Consider the following 20,340-nt stretch of genomic DNA (forward strand, 5'->3'; position numbering starts at 1 on the left):
GGCTTTGAACAATTGGTTCTTTCATAAAAAACAAAGATTTCTATTACTAAGTTATTGATGCATTACTGATTTGCATATTAGAACTTGGTTCAGCCAATTATATAACTCATCACCCAGAGAATTAAGATCTTAAGGCTCTATAATTAAATTTGTCTCTACACTATACATATGCACCAGGACAAATCCTCACCGTATGGAAAATCAAGGCAACTCTATTATAATAATCATCAGCAAAAAGAACAGTTCCTTGACACATCGATACACAACATTCTTGCCGACTTGATGAGAGATTAGATTTACAATGTTTTATAAATTTTAAAGGAAGTCCCAGAGCTTTGACATTTAAGTACCAACGCATGGATAACATGAATATTAATTTTATAAATTAATAAGTCAATGTGCATTGCAATGAGAAAAAAATCTCTTAAGGTTATTTTAATTTCATACAAACTTTATAGGTTACCAGCATTAACTTAAATTATGAATGCCATAATAACCGTAAAATAATAAAAATAGAGCATTAGTTAATAGACCCCCATTTCAATGTAGGGTGATAGACTTTAGCTACTGTCAACGCAGAGGCTAAGCAATCTATTGTCCATAGGTAGTCAGGCACACTAAGGATGACAGAGGTCGGGGGTGAGAAAACTATGAACAAGCGGGCGCTGACTTGGAAGACGAAAGTAGGTAACCATCCGTTGCAACGCACGGACACTTTTGCTAGTAATATAAAAAAATGCTAACTATTAATTTTTTTGTGTAAATATATGTTGCATGTAGAGTTTGGACCAATCTTTTACAAATCTTCCTATCTTTTTTCTAATTCAAAATCACTGTTTAGAAATTTAAGTACAAAACTTTTATTAGCGTGACATGACTAAATTTATGTTTGGGAAGGAAATTAAAAATAGGGATAATTGTCTGTTGGACATCCAAAGTGATGGTCCTTTGCTGACGGACACCCACTTTGTTGCATTTTGCCAGAAGACACTCTAGTTCGGTGAAATTAATTATGCTACAGGACACCGTGGACTGGTTGCAGCCGGTTGAGGAGAGAGAACAGTGGTGAAATGACATTCTTGCACACCATTAGGCCTAGCCCAAGTGCCTCCTCGGCTGTGGCGGCAGCGCTTGGCCTCGTGGCTTGTCGGGTGCAGCTGGGCGGGACGGCAGCGGCTCCGGCGGCGAGCACAAAGAGGGAGAGTGGGCGGAGCGGAGAGGCAGAGCGGAGCAGAGGGGAGCGGGCGACGGTGGCGCGGCGAAGAGAGAGAGAGAGAGAGAGAGAGAGAGAGAGAGAGAGAGAGAGAGAGAGAGAGAGCAGGGCTGCGGCGGCAATGGTGGAGAGAGGGAGTGCTTGGTGCGGAGCAAAGGAGAAGGCGCTAGGCGGCGACGGGATTTGGCCCCGGCGGCGTGGCTTGCGGTGAGGCAAGGTTAGGAGAGAAGAGCAAGGGCGGAGCGTCTCGGCGGCAGAGGACGCGGCACTCCGACGGCTTCGAGCTTCGGCAACCATGGCCTCAGCTCGAGGTGCTCCCGCGGAGGCGGGCGCACGGGGCTCCTGTGCTTGGCCTCGGCAGCGACCATGAGAGGCCTTTTATAGCTGGAGAAGGTCGGTACCGGGGAAAATATCTCCGGCGAGCGTGGATGGAGAGGATGAGAGCGAGCGTGAGCTGGACGATGGGTTTCTAGGAAGGGATAAGAGTGGCGCAGAAGACGACAGTGGACAGAGGCGGTTTATCAAAAATATCTTCGACAGCATGCTCCTCATGCCTGGGCACGGTAGTGGCGACGCGGAGCCTACACGGCGGACGCGGCGCGAGTGTGGGCGTGCTCTGTTGCGGCCTGGCCAAGCCGAGGAGGCACATGCGCTGGGCCTAATGGAGGAGAGGGAGGCGTACACCTTACGCCCCGTAGCGCATCCATGCACCGCCGCGCGTGGTCCATGTCCCTGCTCCGCAGCGTGTCGCCGCGGCTCAAGCTGATCAATGCGCTCGTCCCGGCACCGAATCTCGGCCCCGGCCCCGTCGCCGACGCGACCAGGGGGACGCATGGGGAGGCCGCGCCCCCGGTCACCGCCTCATCCCGCTCGTCCTCCTCCTCCTCCACGTCGTCGTCGTCCTCGTCGGTTGCGTCGGCGGTGGCGCGTGGGTCCCGGCGATGGGTGTTCATCAGGGACATGCTCCTCCACCGCAGGGGCAAGAATGTCATTTCACTACTGTTCTCTCTCCTCAACCGGCTGCAACCGGTCCGCGGTGTCCTGTGGCCTAATTTCACCGAACCATAGTGTCTTCTGGCTAAATGCTTCAAAGTGGGTGTCCGCCAGCAAAGGACCATTACTTTAGATGTCCAACAGACAATTATCCCTTAAAAATATGTGTTGCTTATTTTTTCCATTAAGAGGACATGAAAGTTTGAAAGTTACATGATATCCACAAGTTCTGGCTATTCCAAACCAGCCGGTAAGATGCTAGCATTGAGGACCAACAAAGAATGTTGACAAGCTAGAGCTAGGCCCTAGCAGCTACAACAAAACACATACAAAGGACTATGGCGATATAATCTGCGACCGTGGGTACAATAAGGCAAGCGTTGGGACTGCTTGGCCTACTTGACGTTCGTCACCAGACCACGACGATACCGACGCCTTCCAGGAAAGAGTACCTACATGGCTTCCCGCTTACTAGGGGCCGGACAGGGGCCCTTTGAATTTTCGCTGAAATTCCACAAAGGACGCCTCATCAGGCTTCGCCGTCTCGACCTGAAGCTCGAGCTTTTTCATGAGCACATTCGGAGCTCAGAGCTTGTTTTTCATGTGTTGCCTATTTTGTTTGTTATAAAAACTTGTTGCCTTGTGTCGCACCCAAATAAAGCAGACGCTATTAGTTGCAGACCTGATGGATGAGGCAGACGAACTCCAGACAGTCTTGTGTGTCAAAACTTTACTAAGCGCTGCTCCTTTGGAACCATGCCTGCCTTTGCCCTTTAACCTTCTTTAGCTTTGCAAAAAATAATATGATGGAAGCAAGCAAAGAATAATATGATGGAAGCGCTGCTCCCGATGCAAGCGAAGAATCATCTGATATACAGTACTTGACAAAGAAGCAAAGTTGGCTTGTGTCGCACCCAAATAAAGCAGAAGCTATTAGTTGCAGACCTGATGGATGAGGCCGACAAACTCCAGACAGTCTTGTGTGTCACAACTTTACTAAGCGCAGCTCCTTTGGAACCATGCCTGCCTTTGCCCTTTAACCTTCTTTACCTTTGCAAAAAACAATATGATGGAAGCAAGCAAAGAATAATATGATGGAAGCGCTGCTCCTGATGCAAGCGAAGAATCATCTGATATACAGTACTTGACAAAGAAGCAAAGTTGGCTTATCTGGATCGCCCACGCCCGTCGCCGCCGCCTCGGCCCCGTCCCGGCGCCGCCCCGGTCCGGCCCCGCCGCGCCGCTGCCACACCGCGCCCCGGCCGTGCCCCGCCGTGCCGGCTGGCCCTGGCCCCGGCCACGCCCGCCACCCAGCCCTGCCCCGGCGCACCGCCGCGCCGTCGCGTCACCACCCCGGTCCGGCCCCGCCGCACCGCCGCCCCTGGCCCCGGCCCCTTGCCGCCGTCCCCAGCCCCGGCCCCTTGCCCCGGTCGGTCGGAGAAGAGGAGGAAGGAAGAGAGGGAAGAAGGAGAAGGAGAGGAGGAGGAGGAAAAGGAGGAGGAGGAGGAGGAAACGCCGCCAACCAACCCATCCCTGACGCCCAGCCATCCTCGCATGTCGTCGACCACACCTCGCTCGGCGGCCCACCAGTCCATCCACGCCATCCTAGGTACACTCTCTTTTCTCCTTTTTCCTTTCTCATAGTAGTATAGCCGTGTGTTGTGTTGTGTTGTGTTGTGTTGTGTTGTGTTGTGTTGTGTTGTGTTGTGTTGTGTTGTGTTGTGGTGGTGATGGTGGTGGAGGTGGTGGTGTGGTTGTGGTGGAGTAAATGGAGGTGTTTGTGGAGGTGGAAGTGGTGGTGGGGTTGTGGTGGTAGTGGTGATGGAGGTGGATGTAGAGTTGGAGGTGGAGGAGGTTTTATGGCTTCATAATTAAAGTATATGGTTGTGATGTATGCTTGTGGTGTTAAATGTGTACTTGTGGATGTTTGTGTGGTTGCCGGCCATCGTGCCGATGATTTTTTGTAGGTCTTGGGAACCTCACCGTGCAGGGGAGGTTCTGCCGATTTTTTTTGGAAATGACAGTATTTTCTTGTTTTGTTGAGAAGAGCGGATCCAGAGTAGCCCCGCGCCATGCCGGTCTACCTGCACAGTGTCGCCTCACCACAGCACCGCCACCCTAGGTATAACCCCTGTACCCGTACCTTGGTCGTAGATCTCATCACCCAGTTAGGCGTCTCCCGTCCGAAAGAGATACGGTTCCCACTGTATCTCTTTCGGATTGTCCACATTTTTTGGACAGCCCATGGATGCGTAGATGGGTTAGCTTCCATATTCTGCTCCACACAACATCGATGTAATGCACATAAAAAAGAATGTCGCCGAGGCACTCTGGGCAACACTCATGGACATAAAGGAAAAGTCAAAGGACAACGTTAAGGCTAGACTGGACGTGGAAAAGATGTGTGATAGACCAAAGCTAGTGATGAAGACCCCTGCGCCCAGCAAGAGATGGAAAAGGGGCCCGGTCGATTACATCCTGAAAAGGGGCAATAGGAAGGAAGTACTGCAGTGGATCAAGACGTTAATGTTCTCTGATGGGTATGCGGCGAATCTGAGTAGGGGAGTGAACTTCAAGACTATGAAAGTCAACGGGATGAAGAGTCATGACTTCCACATATGGATTCAGCGGCTCCTTCCTGCGATGACCCGGAGATACCTCCCCGAGCTAGTGTGGCGCGTACTGGTAGAGTTGAGCTATTTCTTCCGCCAGCTTTGTGCTAAGGAGTTATCTCAGGCCGTGATTGCTGAACTAGAGTGTCTTGCACCTTTGTTGCTCTGCAAGATGGAGATGATCTTTCCACCCGGCTTCTTCCTGCTGATGCAGCATCTGATTTTGCACCTACTGCGCGAGGCACGTTTGGGGGGGCCCGTGTAGGCCTGTTGGTGCTATCCAATCGAGAGGTGTCTAAAGGTTCTTCAGAAAAAGTGTAGAAATAAAGCCAAAATTGAGGCTTCCGTGGCAGAGGCATTCATTCTGGAGGAGGTGTCGAACTTCACAATGGCGTACTATAATGACCCTTCCCAGCGTGCACAATCCACCCCCTCGTCACAACGCCATCGAGAGTTCATCGAACCTCAGCCTTTTCACAGGGCAACTCGGAAGAGGAAGCGCAGGTACCCCCAAGAACTTGCGAGATTATGAGTGGCACACTATCTTCCTCTACGTGTTGTTGAACCTTGAAGAAGTGAATCCTTATCAGAGGTAAGTTCTCAATGAGCTTGTTACATACGCCGTCACTATCCTCCACCTATCGATCCGACCCCCTTGTCTCTTGTTTTTTTAGGGAATTTATTAATGAATACTAGAGAGGGAATAGGGCTCCTTCCCCTCAAGAAGAAGACCATCTTCTCAAATATGGTGTGCCCGATTTTATTTCCTGGTTCTATACGAAGGTACCATCCAACTTACCTCGTTCCAACTTTGAGATTCCACTTTGCTCCTAGGAGCGAGTAATGTAACGATCTACCTAGCCTCACCTTGCAGGCCCGCACGGATGCGGAAATGAGTGATGAATTGAAATAGGTTGGCAGGGGCTTCTCCCATAGGGTCAAGTCATTCACCGTTTACGATGCGAATGGCTATCGCTTTCGCACGAGAAGCTACGAGGAGAGTCGGCCCAACCGAAGCACCATGTGCACCGGAGTTCGTACGCCTGACACCGATGAGCACGACTATTACGGCATAGTCAAAGAAATATACGAGCTCAACTTTGAGGGTCCCAAAGCTCTTAATCCAGTGGTTTTCAAATGCCATTGGTTCAATCCTGAAGTCACGAGAAGAGCCCCTGAGATTGGGCAAGTCGAAATTCGACAGGATTCCGTCTATAAAGGAGACGATGTCTATATTGTGGCTCAATAGGCTAGGCAAGTTTATTATCTCCCATGGGCGTGCCAAAAAGATGAGAAGCTTACAGGTTGGTACCTTGTGCACTTGGTATCGCCGCACGGTAAAGCGCCTGTCCCAAACGATGATGATTACAACTTTGACCCAAAGATAGATAGCGGAGAGTTCTATCAACCTGAGGGGCTAGAAGGGAGTTTGGAGACAGACATAACTTCGCTAATGGGCATGGAAGTAGACAACGACATCAATGAGGACAAGGGTGATGAGGTGCAGAATGCCAAGGACTTAAGAATGCTTGAGCAATGGAGGATGGAGCGTGATGGAGTTGTTGAGGACGATGTAGATGATGAGGATGATGTAGATGACGAGGATGATGGAGATGATGCCATTCGTGGATATGATGAGGACTTGTACGAGCTCGACAATATTGATAGTAATGACGACAATAGTGATAGTGATAGTGATGATGATGACGACACGCCAGTCACTGCCGTTCGTGGAGATAATTTCTAATTCATGTAATAATATATTGTTATTATTATTACCTTGCAATTATGTTTCGTTCATTTTGCATCTCTTTACAAGTACTTCTCATTTATTTGTGAACAAGGGTTTAATCTTTGTCATTGCAGGCACTCAAAAAAATGCCGGGCGGAAGGCGGCAGCAACGACAGGGGATCACCTCGGTCTACCAGAGGGACCGCTCACCCACCACCAATGAGGAGCCACCGTCGGTGGAGCTGTTGACAAGCAGGGAGAGGAGGCCCCGCGGACGTCGCTCGGCGACGAGGAGGCTAGAGTTGCCTCCCGACCCGACGCCCCAACAGGGGGTGATGACGACGACGACCAGCAGTTCCTCTTCCTCGTCGGACTCGGACCACGGGGGCAAGGCGACACCAGGGGAGACGCCTTCCTCAGGTTTGAGCAAGGTCTACTCACATGGGCCCTCGTCCCTCCCTTTAGCACCGCTCACGCCTTCCCGCCGCCCGGTGATTCGACCCTGTGGTGACAAGTAAGTAACCATTGATGTTTTCACTACTTGTTCATATGACATGTTGAAAATCGTACTTCGGACTAACAATTCTTCTTAATGACTGGTGCGGTAATTGGATGATTGTGAGCGAAGGGGGCAATGCACGCCATGTCAATGGCATCCAGAGCCTCCTGCTTCAGAAGCACTACCCTGGCAGGGTCACCCACGCCGGGGTGATAGGGCCACCCTGGTCATGGGACCACTTCGCCAGCGTCATGGACCCCGACCACAGCACCCTTGCGACGAGGATCAAGAGGGAGTTCTGGGTGAGTCTTCATTGCACCGCATTGCTCAGTACTACGCATTCGTTGGACGTTCTTGAAATAATGAAATGATACATGATGTCTGTATGCAGGACTACTTCACGTGCAAGGATGGGAAACAGGCCGAGGCGGCGCGAGTGCAGGACAAGGTCTGTAGAGAGTGACTCAAGGACCTGTACCACGAGGGGCGTATCTAGTGCATCATCACCTACAATGCCGACGTGCTTGGCCAGGTGGTGAGGAAGAGGGAAGCCAGGCAGATGATGCTCTAGAGGGAGACCGACCTCACCGGGGAGCAGTACCTCCAGGTAAGTAGGAAACATTAATTCTGATTCCTTCCATGAAAAATAAGTAGGCTTCAATTCATCTTCTGACATGTCAAATACTTGATGTCATGCAGATGTGTCCTGCTTGGTGCTCCAAGTACAAAGACGCTGGGTGGACATCGTGAACAAGTGGGTCTCGGAGGACACGTACACTCAGCGCAGAAGCCGTCGGAGGTGCCGCTTGGAGATGCAAGGGCCGTCACACCACCAAGGGAACCGGCCCCTCCCAGTCTACATGAAAAGATGGGTACACTTCTGTTGATCTATTTATTTATTTATTCTAGCGCTCAATTGTCATTACTTGTAATCATCTTTGTGTTTTCCTCGCAGTCCCAGTCGCATGGTGGCCAGGAAATCAATGAGTTCATGGGGTACGCCCTGGCTCACAAGGGCCCAGCGACAGCAGCGGACAACGTCTACAACCCGGAGGACGGGGCCGACGCGTACACCAACGCGAGCGTCTACCCCAAGCTTGCCAAGTACACCTCGGTGGCTCACACGCGCCATGGGGAGGACTTCGATCCGGCCACCCAGCCCCTAGATACGGACCTCATGATGAGGTTGGGAGGAGGGAAGCAGCACAGCCGGTACTGGATGGCCAACAGCGCAATCGAGTCGTCCTCTGTTCCCAGACTGAGCTAGATTTGACAAACTAGCACGAGCTCCTCCAACATCCCCATAGCACCTCAGTAGCCGAGCTCCATGCAGATGATGGCGGCATTTCAGGTAAGTATAGTTTTATTCGTCGTTCACTGGTTTTACTCATGTACCTGGCCTTTGCATTGTTTAAACCTTGCGTGTGTAATATTGCAGGCCCAGCTGGCAGAGTTGCAGGCCCAGCAGATGGCCCAGGCGGAGGCCCATCAGCGGCAGCTGGAGGCTATCCAGCAGCAGTCGGCGCATCAGCTGGAGGCTGTCCAGTAGCACTCAGCGCGTCAGCTGCAGGACGTGGCGACCTACTTTCAGGGCCTTTAGATCCCGGGTTTGGTCCTGCCTCCGTTGCCTCCCTTGTTGTTCGCTCCACCCCCTCCTCCTAGTCCTACATGGACTCCGGTGAGTATATATGGTTGTTTATTGCTTTAGCTTGTGTGGCCATCTTACAGGTACTAATGAGATCGCTTCTCCTTTGTGCAGGCACAGTCGGCGGGTTCGAACCTGACTCCTCCAGGTGGCCCTTCTCCACAGCACGGGTGGCCGGTTGGCACGACTCCATAGTACACGTGGCCAGGTGGCGTTCCTCCGTCTACGCAGCATGGGTACTCCGGGTGGACAGGCGGCCATCTTCCGCCGCCCAGGTGGACGTTTCAGGGTGGCCCTCCATAGCAAGGGTGGCCTTCGTGGCCATCTGGGAGCTCTTCACACTCTGGGGGCCATGGGGACCAAGGGCCACAGTAGGTACCTCTCATTTCGCTTTTGGACTTGTGATGGTTATGTTGGACTAGTGTTGGATTGGCTTCTGTGAGGGTTATGTTGGACTTATGTTGGACTAGTGATGGATTTGTATGGATGTACTTGTGATGGATGGATGGATTTGTTACGGATGAACTTGTGGATGGATTTGTGTTGAATTGTATGGATGGAATGTGATATATATGTGATATTGTATGGATTTGTGTTGAATATATGTGATATTGCATGGATGGAATGTGAAAAAAACTGAAGAAAAAAAATTACCCAGATTTGCCGAGTGCAAACACTCGGCAAAGCTGGTGAAGTTTTTCCCAGCACAACAGCTTTGCTTAGTGCTGACACGGCACTCGGCAAAGTGACCATAAGTTTGCCGAGTGTCAGCACTCGGCAAAGATTGTTTCCAAAAAAAAATTACTTTGCCGAGTGCCTGTCAGAGCGGCACAAGGCAAATATTATTTTTTTAAAAAAATTAAAAATTCTTTGCCGAGTGCCTGCCACGTCAGCACTCGGCAAAGAAACCGGCAGATGACGATGGACGTTAACTTTGCCGAGTGCTGACATGGCACTCGGCAAAGGCTTTGCCGAGTGCCCGCCAGGTGGCACTCGGCAAAGAATTCTTTGCCGATGAATTCTTTGCCGAGTGCTCTTTGCCGAGTGCGGCACTCGGCAAAGCCTTTGCCGAGTGTAAAGCGGGCTTTGCCGAGTGCGGCCTACACTCGGCAAAGAACCAGAATCCTGTAGTGATGGCTCCCGTCGGTCTGGATAGCCTCTAAGTCAAGGCCCTTGTTGCAGATCCCATCCCATAGTGGGTAGAATCGTACATGCGTCTTGTCAGGTCGTATCTAGCCGATGGGCACCGTGCCGGTCATCACCGCTTTGGGCGGTGTTGTCTTGTCTGAGCTGCGTGGTGCAGGGGTGGCGTCTGACCTTGCGGGGTCAGTGCGGCGTGCCTTCTCTTGCAAGAGTGGGCACTTTGGCTGGGCTTGACCTCTCCCCGTTCCTCCCAGGGGTCAGGACGGCGAAGAGGTCTTGAGTTTTTTGCGCGTCGTGTGGCTAAGATAGGAGTGGTCGTGGGCGACCCTGGCCTCGGCGTTAGGCCTGTTCTGCTTGGCTCGGCAGGGCCTTGATCATTCGGGCCTTCCCTAATTGATGTGTCGTGGGCCGCTCGGCCTGCTAATTAATCGGTGCCTTGAGACACCCGAGGATTATAACCCCAACATGTTAAGACATGCCAGAAGCCGCCTAGGTAACAGACCAGACAGCACGAGCGAAACGACACTCAAAAAATAGGTACTTAATTGTCTCATCTTTGTGACAAAAACAACACTGTTTGCTGCCATGCCAATTATGTATAACTAAGTTGTCGTTGGTTAACACTACGCCTCTAAGTAGGTACCACAGAAATATCTTGATCTTCAACGGAGCTTTTAGTTTCCACGAGCCTTTATTAATATTAGGGACATCATTATGGATCATTGCCAGGTAATGAGATTTGACTGAGAACTGTTCATTAGGATGCAAGTTCCAGCGAAATTCATCTTCTTGCTGGCTTAAAACAATATTGGTGATGCGTGGAAGTAAGTTGTTTCAAGCCACTAATTTGTGTCCAATTAGATCTCTTCGCCAGGATATAGTAGGTGGAGACATGCTTAGCACTTCTGCTATAGTAACCTATTTATGCCGGGCTATGTTATAAAGGCAAGGATATTATTGACGCAGAGTTGACTGTTCTAGCAACCTATCTTCTCAGAATCTTACTTGTGATTCATCATGAATTATGAAGGTCCCAAAACGCGGAAAATCTCGTTTATCCTTCATCAGGCCAGCCCAGAAATGCGAGTCCCCATTCTTCCATTGAACTTGAGAAAGAGGCTTAGATCCTAAATATTTTTTGCGTAGCATTTGTTGCCAAGTACCCTCAGTTGTGAACAATTTGAAAAGCCACTTACCCAGAAGGGTTGTGTTCTTGATGTCAAAATTGTGAGTTCCAAGCCCACCTTGGTTTTTGGGTTGGCATAATATGTCCTATTTGGCTAATCTGTATTTTCGTTTTTGTTCAATCACTTTGCCAAAAAAAATCTTGACCTGAAGTAGTCTAATTTCTTGAGAACTCCTCTTAGGATCGCAAAAATGGACATCATATACATTGGTAAGCTGCTAAGCACTGAGTTAATCAGTGTCTGAGTTAATCAGTGTCAAGTGTCCACCAGTTGACAGATGTCAGATGTTTTCCTTTCCCGCTGCTGAGTCTTTTTTCAAAACGTTCTACTCTTTTCCGATCTACATTGATATGTTCACGTGCATATGATCCATATATATCACGTCCCCCCCAATGTTGACTGATTGATATGTTCATGTGCATGCTGCAGGTTTTCAAAGCGGACAGCATCACGGAGGCTGCCGAGCGAATTCTTGATGAGCTCAAGGAAGATGACATCGCTAATACTACTCGAAGCATCGGCAGCAGAAACAACGTCATCTACTTCGATGGCTGGGACGGGCTGGGTGCATCCGCCGTCCTCCGAGTCGCCCAGCGCCTTACTTCCATGGCTTCGTCCGAGGCCCCGGCTGGACTGCAGTTTGATCAGATCATCCACGTCGAGCAGCTGGAACTCTCTGTACCGGTGATGGAGATGTTCGACAGACAATATGAGGAGGACGATTTCCATGGGATCCCCGAGGGCTCTCGCACTGATATACCGCAAGTTCTCAGGGCGATGTTTCAACGCATACAGGAGCGGAACCGCAGGTTCCTGGTGATCTTCCACAATGGGAGCACGGAGGAGATGGATCTGGCCATATTTGGTTTCCTTCTATCTGGATACTCCACCAACAAGGTGCTGTGGACATTCCAAGGGAAATTACGGCTTAAACCCAGGATGAAGGTGGTCAAGGCCATTGAGACCACAGGGAAGACAGATGTTTTCCTCTCGGCCTCCACACGCCATGAGGAGGAAGACCCACGGAAGCTCTTGTCGTTCCTTGTGCATCAAGAAGCTACCGAAGTAGCTGCATCACTAGTGGATAACAACACTGGCGGCGGACGAGGCATCGTCGATCAACCTTCAAAAGTCATGGAGTGCTTCTTGTACATGTTGAAGCTATGCTGCCTAGGATATCACTTCAACATGGTGGGGCGCTATGACTACGATATGGCCACCCACAGTTGCAACTACTGGATGTGCGATGAAATCATAAGGCAAGAGAGGCAGGGAGAGGCCACTGATGGTGGCGATGCATCATGGCAAGCTGCTGATGCCCTGAGGCTCGCCATGCCATTCGATGTGGACTACTACCTCCGTGACCACCCATATCTCCCACCCTCCCACTTGGTAATGTGCGGCAATGATAATAACAGGACAACATCACAACAGGGGACTCCTTTTTCTTCACCACACTACTTGCACCTGCCAGTCCCTTTCAGTGCTGACATGTTCCAACATTTTGACAAGCTTAGCGTGCTCAAGCTCTTTGGCCGCACCTTCATCAGCCTTTCATCACCACCCTTCATCAACTGCCACAACCTTAAGTTTCTATGGCTGCACCACTGTCAAGTGCAAGACACTGATACAGATACAGCAGGGGAGGAGAAGGAGGAGGCAATGATCCGCCGATGCTTCCAAAACCTGTGGGTGCTTGACGTGCGTTACACGCGCTGTCACGGCATCCTGTCTGCACGGTTGCTAGATTTCATGACTCAGCTAAGGGAGCTAAATCTGATGGGAGCACAGGATTGGGACATCGGCCAGCTGCAGGGCCAGCTGCCTAACATCCGCAAGCTCCGAGCGACAAAGTCAACAGTAGGCTGCAATAGTTGCTCGGAAAGTAACTTGTTGTTGGGAATGAACAAGATGGAGCTTCTTGACTTTTCAGGAAACCGTACCAAGCAAGAAGGAGGTGTAGCAGCAAACTTATCTGGGATAAGCACTAGCAGCAACCAGCTTGAGACTGTGATAATTATTGATGGGTGTGTTGGGATACAAAAGTTCTCCTTCAGAGGATGTGCTAGATTTGTCAGGCACAGCAGTCAAAACATTGGACCTCAGTGCCATGACAGCCCGAAGCCTGGATGAACTCTTCCTGTATGTAGCCACAAGCTTTGTGCAATACTGTGGCCACCAGAAGACAAACAGCCTGTTCGCTGGTTGATTTCTGGACTGATAAGCTCGGCTGATGCTGGTTTATTGTAGGAGGAAAATACTGTATCATGGCTGATAAGCTCTGGCTGAAACCAACAAGCGAACAGGCTGAAAAGGAGAAGTTACTTAAAGAAGCTGCTCATTGACAGCACGTGGTCAGCTGCATCACCCATACCCATGAAAAAGAAATCCACAGAGGGTAGCACTACCGCCGGCATCACGACATCATCATCAGCAGCATCAATATCTGTGGTCCATGGTGGTAGAGCACCTTCAGAATTTAATTGGTGTTTCAGAGTAAGAGATGCAAGGCCCCTCAGGTCACTTGTGCCCTTCCAACAGTATTTTGATGACAACGTTCTGGTACATGTGGAGATTTACTCTCCTGCCACTGCTTTTTCTTCCAGCAACGACAATAAAGAGGCCAGTAGCAATAGCACTATCAAGCAGCAGCATGTTCCTCTAGTAAAGGTGGATAAACCTACAGATAGTTTTGTGTATGCAGATGTTGAGGGCACCTTGGAAGACCATCCATTTCTGCAGCCAAGCGAAGGTGGTGCCCCAATGCTCACCCAGATGTCGCCATGCCCGAGTATTCCTTCCCACACATTGCTCACCTGCTACACCCACGTACAAGATCACCAGCTGAGTACCAAATCATTGCCACAGGGTGAACAGACTATGACTAGTATTGTTATACCAGATATGATATGCCGCAATGCTTATATCCTTCATGTGCATGATAGCTTGTCCATCACCAGTATCCCAGGCCCTGCTCCTGCCCTGGGTTCAACATGGTACTATCTAGGGTGGTGTTGAGTCGAGCGGTGCCCAAAGTTGGAACATGCCTTCACCGCTCCTCAATTACAAGCAAGCGGTGATGTGGTTGTCTTTAACCTGAAGACATTTTGGGCGTCAGAGCTCCCTAAAGCACGTTACATATGGAATTGGACCCTGGCATCGGTGTTCCAGTTTCAGCAGGGATCATTTGAGGAGTTGGAATTATTGCACATGGACTTGTGTCCGAGAGTGAGACATGTACTGCCCTTGCCCTTCAAATGGTCAATGGAAGTCTAGGACATCTCGAGACACTCGATATCATGTGGTGTGGTGATCTGAGGGAGGTCTTCCCCTTGTACACCACGGTTGCCAAAAACGAGCAACAGGAACAAGAATCAGCAACAACTACCGTACGCTACAAACTTCTGAAGCGCATCCATCTGCACGAGCTACCCAAGATGCAGGGCATGTGCAGGCGTTGGAGGATATTCGCGCCTGAGCTCGAGACTGTCCCTGTTGTGGCTACAGTGCGGCAGGTGAGTCGTTCGACGCCTGCCCCTTCAGCAGCTAGAGTACCACAGCAGGGAGCCTTTTCGGCGCCGCCTTCCCCTGCCGTGTGTTCTCACAGGGATGCAGCAGATTATCTAACAATTCTTCCCCTAATCCTGCAGCTATCCCTTGAACCCCCTCCATGCCGATCATCTTCTTCAGCTCCGTGAGTCGAAGACGGCCGAGCAGCTTGGTGAGGACGTCCGCGAGTTGCCAACCAGTTTTGACGAACTCGATGACAATCTGCCCTCCATCGATACAGTCACTGAGGAAGTGAAACTTCACGTCGATGTGCTTGCTCCGGTCGTGAAGAACCGGATTCTTCGCGAGGGCGATGGCGTGCTGGTTGTCCACCATCAGTGCTGGTGGGTGAGCTTCCATACCGCTCAGCTCGCCCAGTAACCGGGTCGGCCACACAACTTGGCACGCCACTGTGACCGCTGCAATGTACTCTATCTCACACATAGACAGTGCCACCACATTCTGTTTCAGTGATATCCATGAGATTGGAGCCGACCCGAGGAAAACGACCATGCCAGAGGTGCTCCACCAACCATCAACGTCCCCTCCATGTCTGCATCGCTGAATACAGTGAGCTGCAGCCTACTTCCGCCGGTTTTGGGTAAGACGATCCCCTGATCCACCGTCCCTTTGACGTAGCGCAGTAGCCGCTTCACCGCAGCCCAGTGATCCTCTCTGGGATCCTCCATGAAGCGACTAGCGTAGCCCACGGCGAACGCAATGTCCAGCCTCATGTGGACTAGGTAGCACAGACCGCCAACGATGCTCCGGTAGAGTATCGCATCTACCTTCGCCGCGGTACTAGCCTTCATCAGCTTCAGCCGCTCCTCCATCAGATTCACGCATGGCTTGCACTCCGCCATGCCGCTCTGCTCCAATAGCTTCGAGGCATACGCACTCTGACCGAGCGTGAGCGCCTCCTTCCCCTATCTCACCTCAATGTCTAGATAGTAGCAGAGTGCGCCGAGATTGCTCATTCAAAAATGAGCCGCCATCTCATGCTTGAAGCGGTTGAAGTCCTCCGCACGCGCGCCGGTGATGATCAAGTCGTCCACATACACGCCGACGACGAGCTCCTCCTTCCCCCGTCGCCGTGTGTAGAGTGCATGCTTGGTTGCGCACCTCTTGAACCCATGCTCGCCCAGCGTGGCATCAAGCTTGGCGTTCCACGCTCGTGGGGTCTGCCACAGCCCGTAGAGCGCCTTGCGCAGTCGGAGCACCCTATGCCCTACTCCCTTGACGGCGAAACCCGAAGGTTGTCTGACGAAGACCGTCTCCGCCAGCTCACCGTTGAGGAAGGCCCATTTTACATCCAGGTGATGAAGGCGCCAGTCCTTTGCTGCTGCCAAAGCTAGTAGCAGTCAGACAGACTCCATGCGCGCTACCGGCGCAAAGACTTTCTCGAAGTCGATGCCCTCGCGCTGGACAAAGCCTCAGGCGATGAGGCGCGCCTTGTGCTTGACAATAGCGACGTGCTCGTCCCGCTTGACCTTGTACATCCACTTTAGGCCGATCGGACGGCATCCTGGAGGTGGATCGACGAGCTGCCAAGTCTCGTTTTCGTCGATCACCTTCGTCTCCTCCAGCATCGCCCATCGCCAATTTCCATCGCGCTCGGCTAGCGCAAACGTGGGTGGTTCCTCTGCACTTACGAGAAGTAGCTCGAGGTCATTGAGCAGCCTTCCCGCCGGCCTAAGGGCCCTGTGCCTCTGACGATGTCGTCCAACCTGCGGAACCGCACCTCCTCACCTTCGTGGAAGGCATCCATGAACTCAGTGATGTCACTTGGAGGTGAGGCGAACTCAATCGGCATCAATAGAGTTTCCTGTTCCGCTAGAGTGATCGGCACAGCACCTGGAGTGCTCGGCACCCCGGATGCAGTGCTCGGCACTACTCCTGGACCACTTGTCACTACTCCTAGAGTGGTCTGCACCACTCTAGGAGTGCTCAGCCCCAGTGTTGGAGTGGTCGGCACCACTGCAGGACCTCTCAGCTCCACTCTTGGAGTGCTCGGCACCCCTCCTGGAGTGCTCGGCACCTCCCCAGGAGTGCTTGGCTCTATCGCTGGAGTGCTCGACACTCCTCCTGGAGTGCTCGGCACCTCTTCCCCAGCGTCTCCACCATCGTGGAGGACCAAGTGCTCGATAACGAAAGTGCTGGTGAAGCCACCAGCTTCCCCCATGCTCGAACTGTTCTAGTCCCAAGCCGCCTTCTCGTCGAACACGACGTCGCGCGAAACAAGCACCTTGTCTCCACGTGGGTTGTAGAGCCGGTACGCCTTGGTACCCTCCGCGTAGCCTAGGAACACCATCGGTGGTGAGGACCAGCTTTGTCTTCCTGACGTGTCCGATACAGCCGAATGTCCAGAGGAAGCACACGCTCGGCTTGCGCCCATACCAAGCTTCGAACGGCGTCTTGCCCTTCAGGGCCTTGGTGGGTGCGCGGTTGAGGATGAACACTGCCGTGGTCACTGCCTCACCCCAGAACCTTGCCGTCATGCCTTTGGCATTCATCATGGATCGAGCCATGCCGATCACCGTCTAGTTCTGTCGCTCCACCATGCCATTCTGCTGTGGCGAGTATGGCGCGGTGTGGTGTCGCACAACACCCTGATCCATGCAGTACACAACGAACTCCAACGAAGTGAATTCGCCACCACGATCTGTCCTCAACACGTGCAGCTTCTTGTCGCTCTCGGCCTCCATGCGCATCTTGAACTTCTTGATCGCCGCCGCCGCTTCGTCCTTGCTCACCAGGAGTTGCAGCCACATATAGCGACTGCAATCATCCATGAGTAGGAGAAAGTACCGCCGACCACCGTTTGTGGCTGGCGTGATTGGCCCACAGAGATCGTCGTGGACGAGCTCAAGAGCGTCCACCGTGCGATACTTGGCCGCCTTTGGGAATGGCAGCCTCCTCTGCTTCCCGACCAGGCAGCTGTCACATAGCTCGCCTCTGTGCTCGATGTGGGGCAGCCCTCGGACCATCTTCTCTAGCCAACTAAGCGCGTCAAAGCTGAGATGTCCGAACCGGGCATGCCACAGCCATGGCTCCTCGGTGTGCCATGCTGCCAGGCACACTGGCTGCTCCACCTTCAAGTTGAACAGGTACAACCAGTTCTAGGACTTCTTTACCTTGGCAAGAAGTCACTGCTCCCGGTCCTGATCCTGAGGACACCATCCTTGATCAGTACCTCCCTCCCACGCTCATCTAGCTGGCCAATGTTGATGATGCTTGAACATAGCTACGGGATGTAATATACATCCGTTACCACGCGGTGCTCGCTGTTCTAGCACCTGAAGATGATGGTGCCGCGCCCTAGGATTCCCACCCTTGAGCCATCACCGAACTTCACGGTACCGGTCACATCGTCGTTGAGCTCGGAAAAGGCTACGTTGGAGCCCATCATGTGGTTGCTGGCGCCAGAGGTGGACTTGGATGCGCGGTTCATCGAGGTAGACAGCTTTTAGAGCCTTCTCAGGCCCTTCCACCGCCATCACCTCTTCCTTCACCTTGGCCTCAACATCGTGCAGTGCACAGAATGTCGCCGTCTGGATAGTGGCCTCATCCTCATCGTTAGCTTGCGCTAGATGAGCCTCAGCCTTCTTCTCCTGATTGCGATTTGGGCACTCTCTTGTCCAATGGCCCATCTTCCCGCAGCGCCGACAGGCATTGGGGTCGACCGGCTTCTTCTTCTCCGAAGAAGCCTTGCTGCGGCGCTTGCCATCACAACCGTGGCTAGAGGAGGCTACCCCGGAGTTCCTACGGGCAGCCCACTCCTCCTCTATCAGCAGCAGCTTGCCGCTGTGCTTCGTTGTTGTCGCCTGCTCCAGGCACTCGTCCACTGTCCGCAGACGGCCTATCACATCCTCAATGGTGAGGGTGGACAAGTCCAGCATGGTCTCTATCGAGAAAGCGATCTAGATGTACTTTGCCGACACAGAGTGGAGGTACTTGGAGACCGCCTCCTCTTCGTCGATGGTGACACCGTGGCTCTTCAGCTTGCTGATGAGCGACTGCAGGCGGAGGGAGAAGTCCTCCACCGATTCACCATCCTTGAACTTGAGGTTGGCATACTCCTGCTTCAGAAGTTGGGCCGTTGCCTTCTTTGCGCGATCGGAACCGACACGCATCGCCGCAATGGCCTCCTTAGCAGAGTTCTTCGCCCCCCAACGGCTCCCTGTACTCTGCCCGTACAATAGCGAGGATAGCCTCCAACGCTGACATGTCGTCTTCTTCGTTGTCGGTGCCCTTGTCAACAGCATTCCAGAGCCGTCGGGCTCTGAACTTGACCTTCATAGTCACCGCCCACTGGCCATAGTTGGTGCGAGTCAGCGTCGGGCAACTAGTGCCACTGACCTCCCACACCGTGCGCACAACGACCTTCTGTCGTGGCTGGGCAGCCACAGCAGTGTCACTGCTGTCGCCCATCTCCAAACCGTCCGTCATCGCCAGCGGTTAGTCCGGCGACGGCGCTTATACGGCTCTGATACCACTTGTTGGCCCACAGGATCACCGGCACGGGTGAGTCGACCACTCACCAGTGTTGCCGACCACGACTATCGTTGTTCGACCACACTCTATGGCTAAAGGTAGAAGAAGGGAGGGAGAACAAAGCATACACACAGCACGAGCACCAGCGTTGGCCGGAGCTCTGCAGAGGAGATGGCAAAACTGAACTCGTTCTCTTTACTGAGTTGCAGTGGCAAACTATATATACAACTCTACCCATCTAGTCCTAGTACAGCTGCCATGCTGCTACAGTGACTAGATAAGATAGCAGGGCTGACTTTGGCGTCTGTCCCTGCTGTGGCTACAGTGCGGCAGGTGAGCCGTTCAGCGCCTCCCCCTGCAGCGGCTACAGTACCACAGCAGGGAACCTTTTCGGCGTCGTCTTCCCCTGCCGTGTGTTCACAGAGGGATGCAGCAGATTATCTAACACGTACATGGCACGTGTGCCTTCCAGCCCCAGTTTGCTTATGTGCTTCTTTGGTTTGTCAGTGAGTGCTGTGATCATGCTATCTTCTTGTCCGAGATGTAAGATGGTGTGATACAGATCGATGGATCTCTGCTCTGAGCAGTAGAGAAAATGAATAAGGGAGACCGAGAGGCCGGCTAGCTGCTGCTGCTGCTTGCTGTGGTCCCGTCTCGTGTGTTGCAGCTTGCGGCGTGATGTGGCGTGTGATTCTCTTGTCAGGTCGATTGTGTTTGTTCTCATGGTTTTTAATACTTGCGTTGTACTTTAACTAAACATGGATGAATGAATGAACAAAATGTTGATGCTTGAGTGCTTGGTTCGTATATAACTGCAACGCGTGTGATTCCATCTTTTGCATGCGGCAGGAATATGCCACATGGGCTACAATACTACTGCCCTCCTCAAGACTACTTTGAAATTCGAAGTAAAGTGTTCTAGCTAGTTTGAAATTATCCGGCCTGTGTTTTTTATTATGTGCAAACTGAGACATGCACCCATGTCTAGACAGTGGACTGGAAACCAGGTGCAGGCTCTCTAGAGGTATGAAATTACTACATACATGGTCCTAGTCCAATCTGTTATTAATCTGCTTCTCACTGATTTGTGTTGGTTTTACACAGCAAAGGCAGTAAAGAAGGACCAATTTTTTTAAGTTGAAAACTTGAAAGTATTTCTGTGAGAGCATCTCCAAGAGATGTTCTAAGATGCGGCTTCCGCATTGCTCCGGCTCTGGCTCTGGCAGCGAATCTGCACCAAACAACGTAGGCCGGAGGAGCGCTTCTACTGCAA

The 20,340-nt window shown here is 51.9% G+C and overlaps 1 protein-coding gene and 1 pseudogene across 1 annotated transcript; one reads left to right on the forward strand and one right to left on the reverse strand.

Annotated features, from left to right (window-relative positions):
- Positions 1-3,372: 3,372 nt before the first annotated feature.
- Positions 3,373-3,810, reverse strand: LOC136532125 (H/ACA ribonucleoprotein complex subunit GAR1-like). Its single transcript, XM_066524735.1, has one exon. The coding sequence runs from the start codon at positions 3,808-3,810 to the stop codon at positions 3,373-3,375; it is 438 nt and encodes a 145-aa protein (XP_066380832.1).
- Positions 3,811-8,717: 4,907 nt separating this feature from the next.
- On the forward strand, positions 8,718-14,722 carry LOC136532126 (uncharacterized; annotated as a pseudogene).
- Positions 14,723-20,340: the final 5,618 nt, after the last annotated feature.

Source organism: Miscanthus floridulus, unplaced genomic scaffold, assembly GCF_019320115.1.
Source record: "Miscanthus floridulus cultivar M001 unplaced genomic scaffold, ASM1932011v1 fs_527_2_3, whole genome shotgun sequence".
Taxonomy (NCBI): Eukaryota; Viridiplantae; Streptophyta; class Magnoliopsida; order Poales; family Poaceae; genus Miscanthus; species Miscanthus floridulus.

Bases quoted from the DNA above. Each gene is read 5' to 3' on its own strand.
- LOC136532125 (XM_066524735.1), bottom strand. From the start codon at position 3,810: ATGGCGTGGATGGACTGGTGGGCCGCCGAGCGAGGTGTGGTCGACGAC.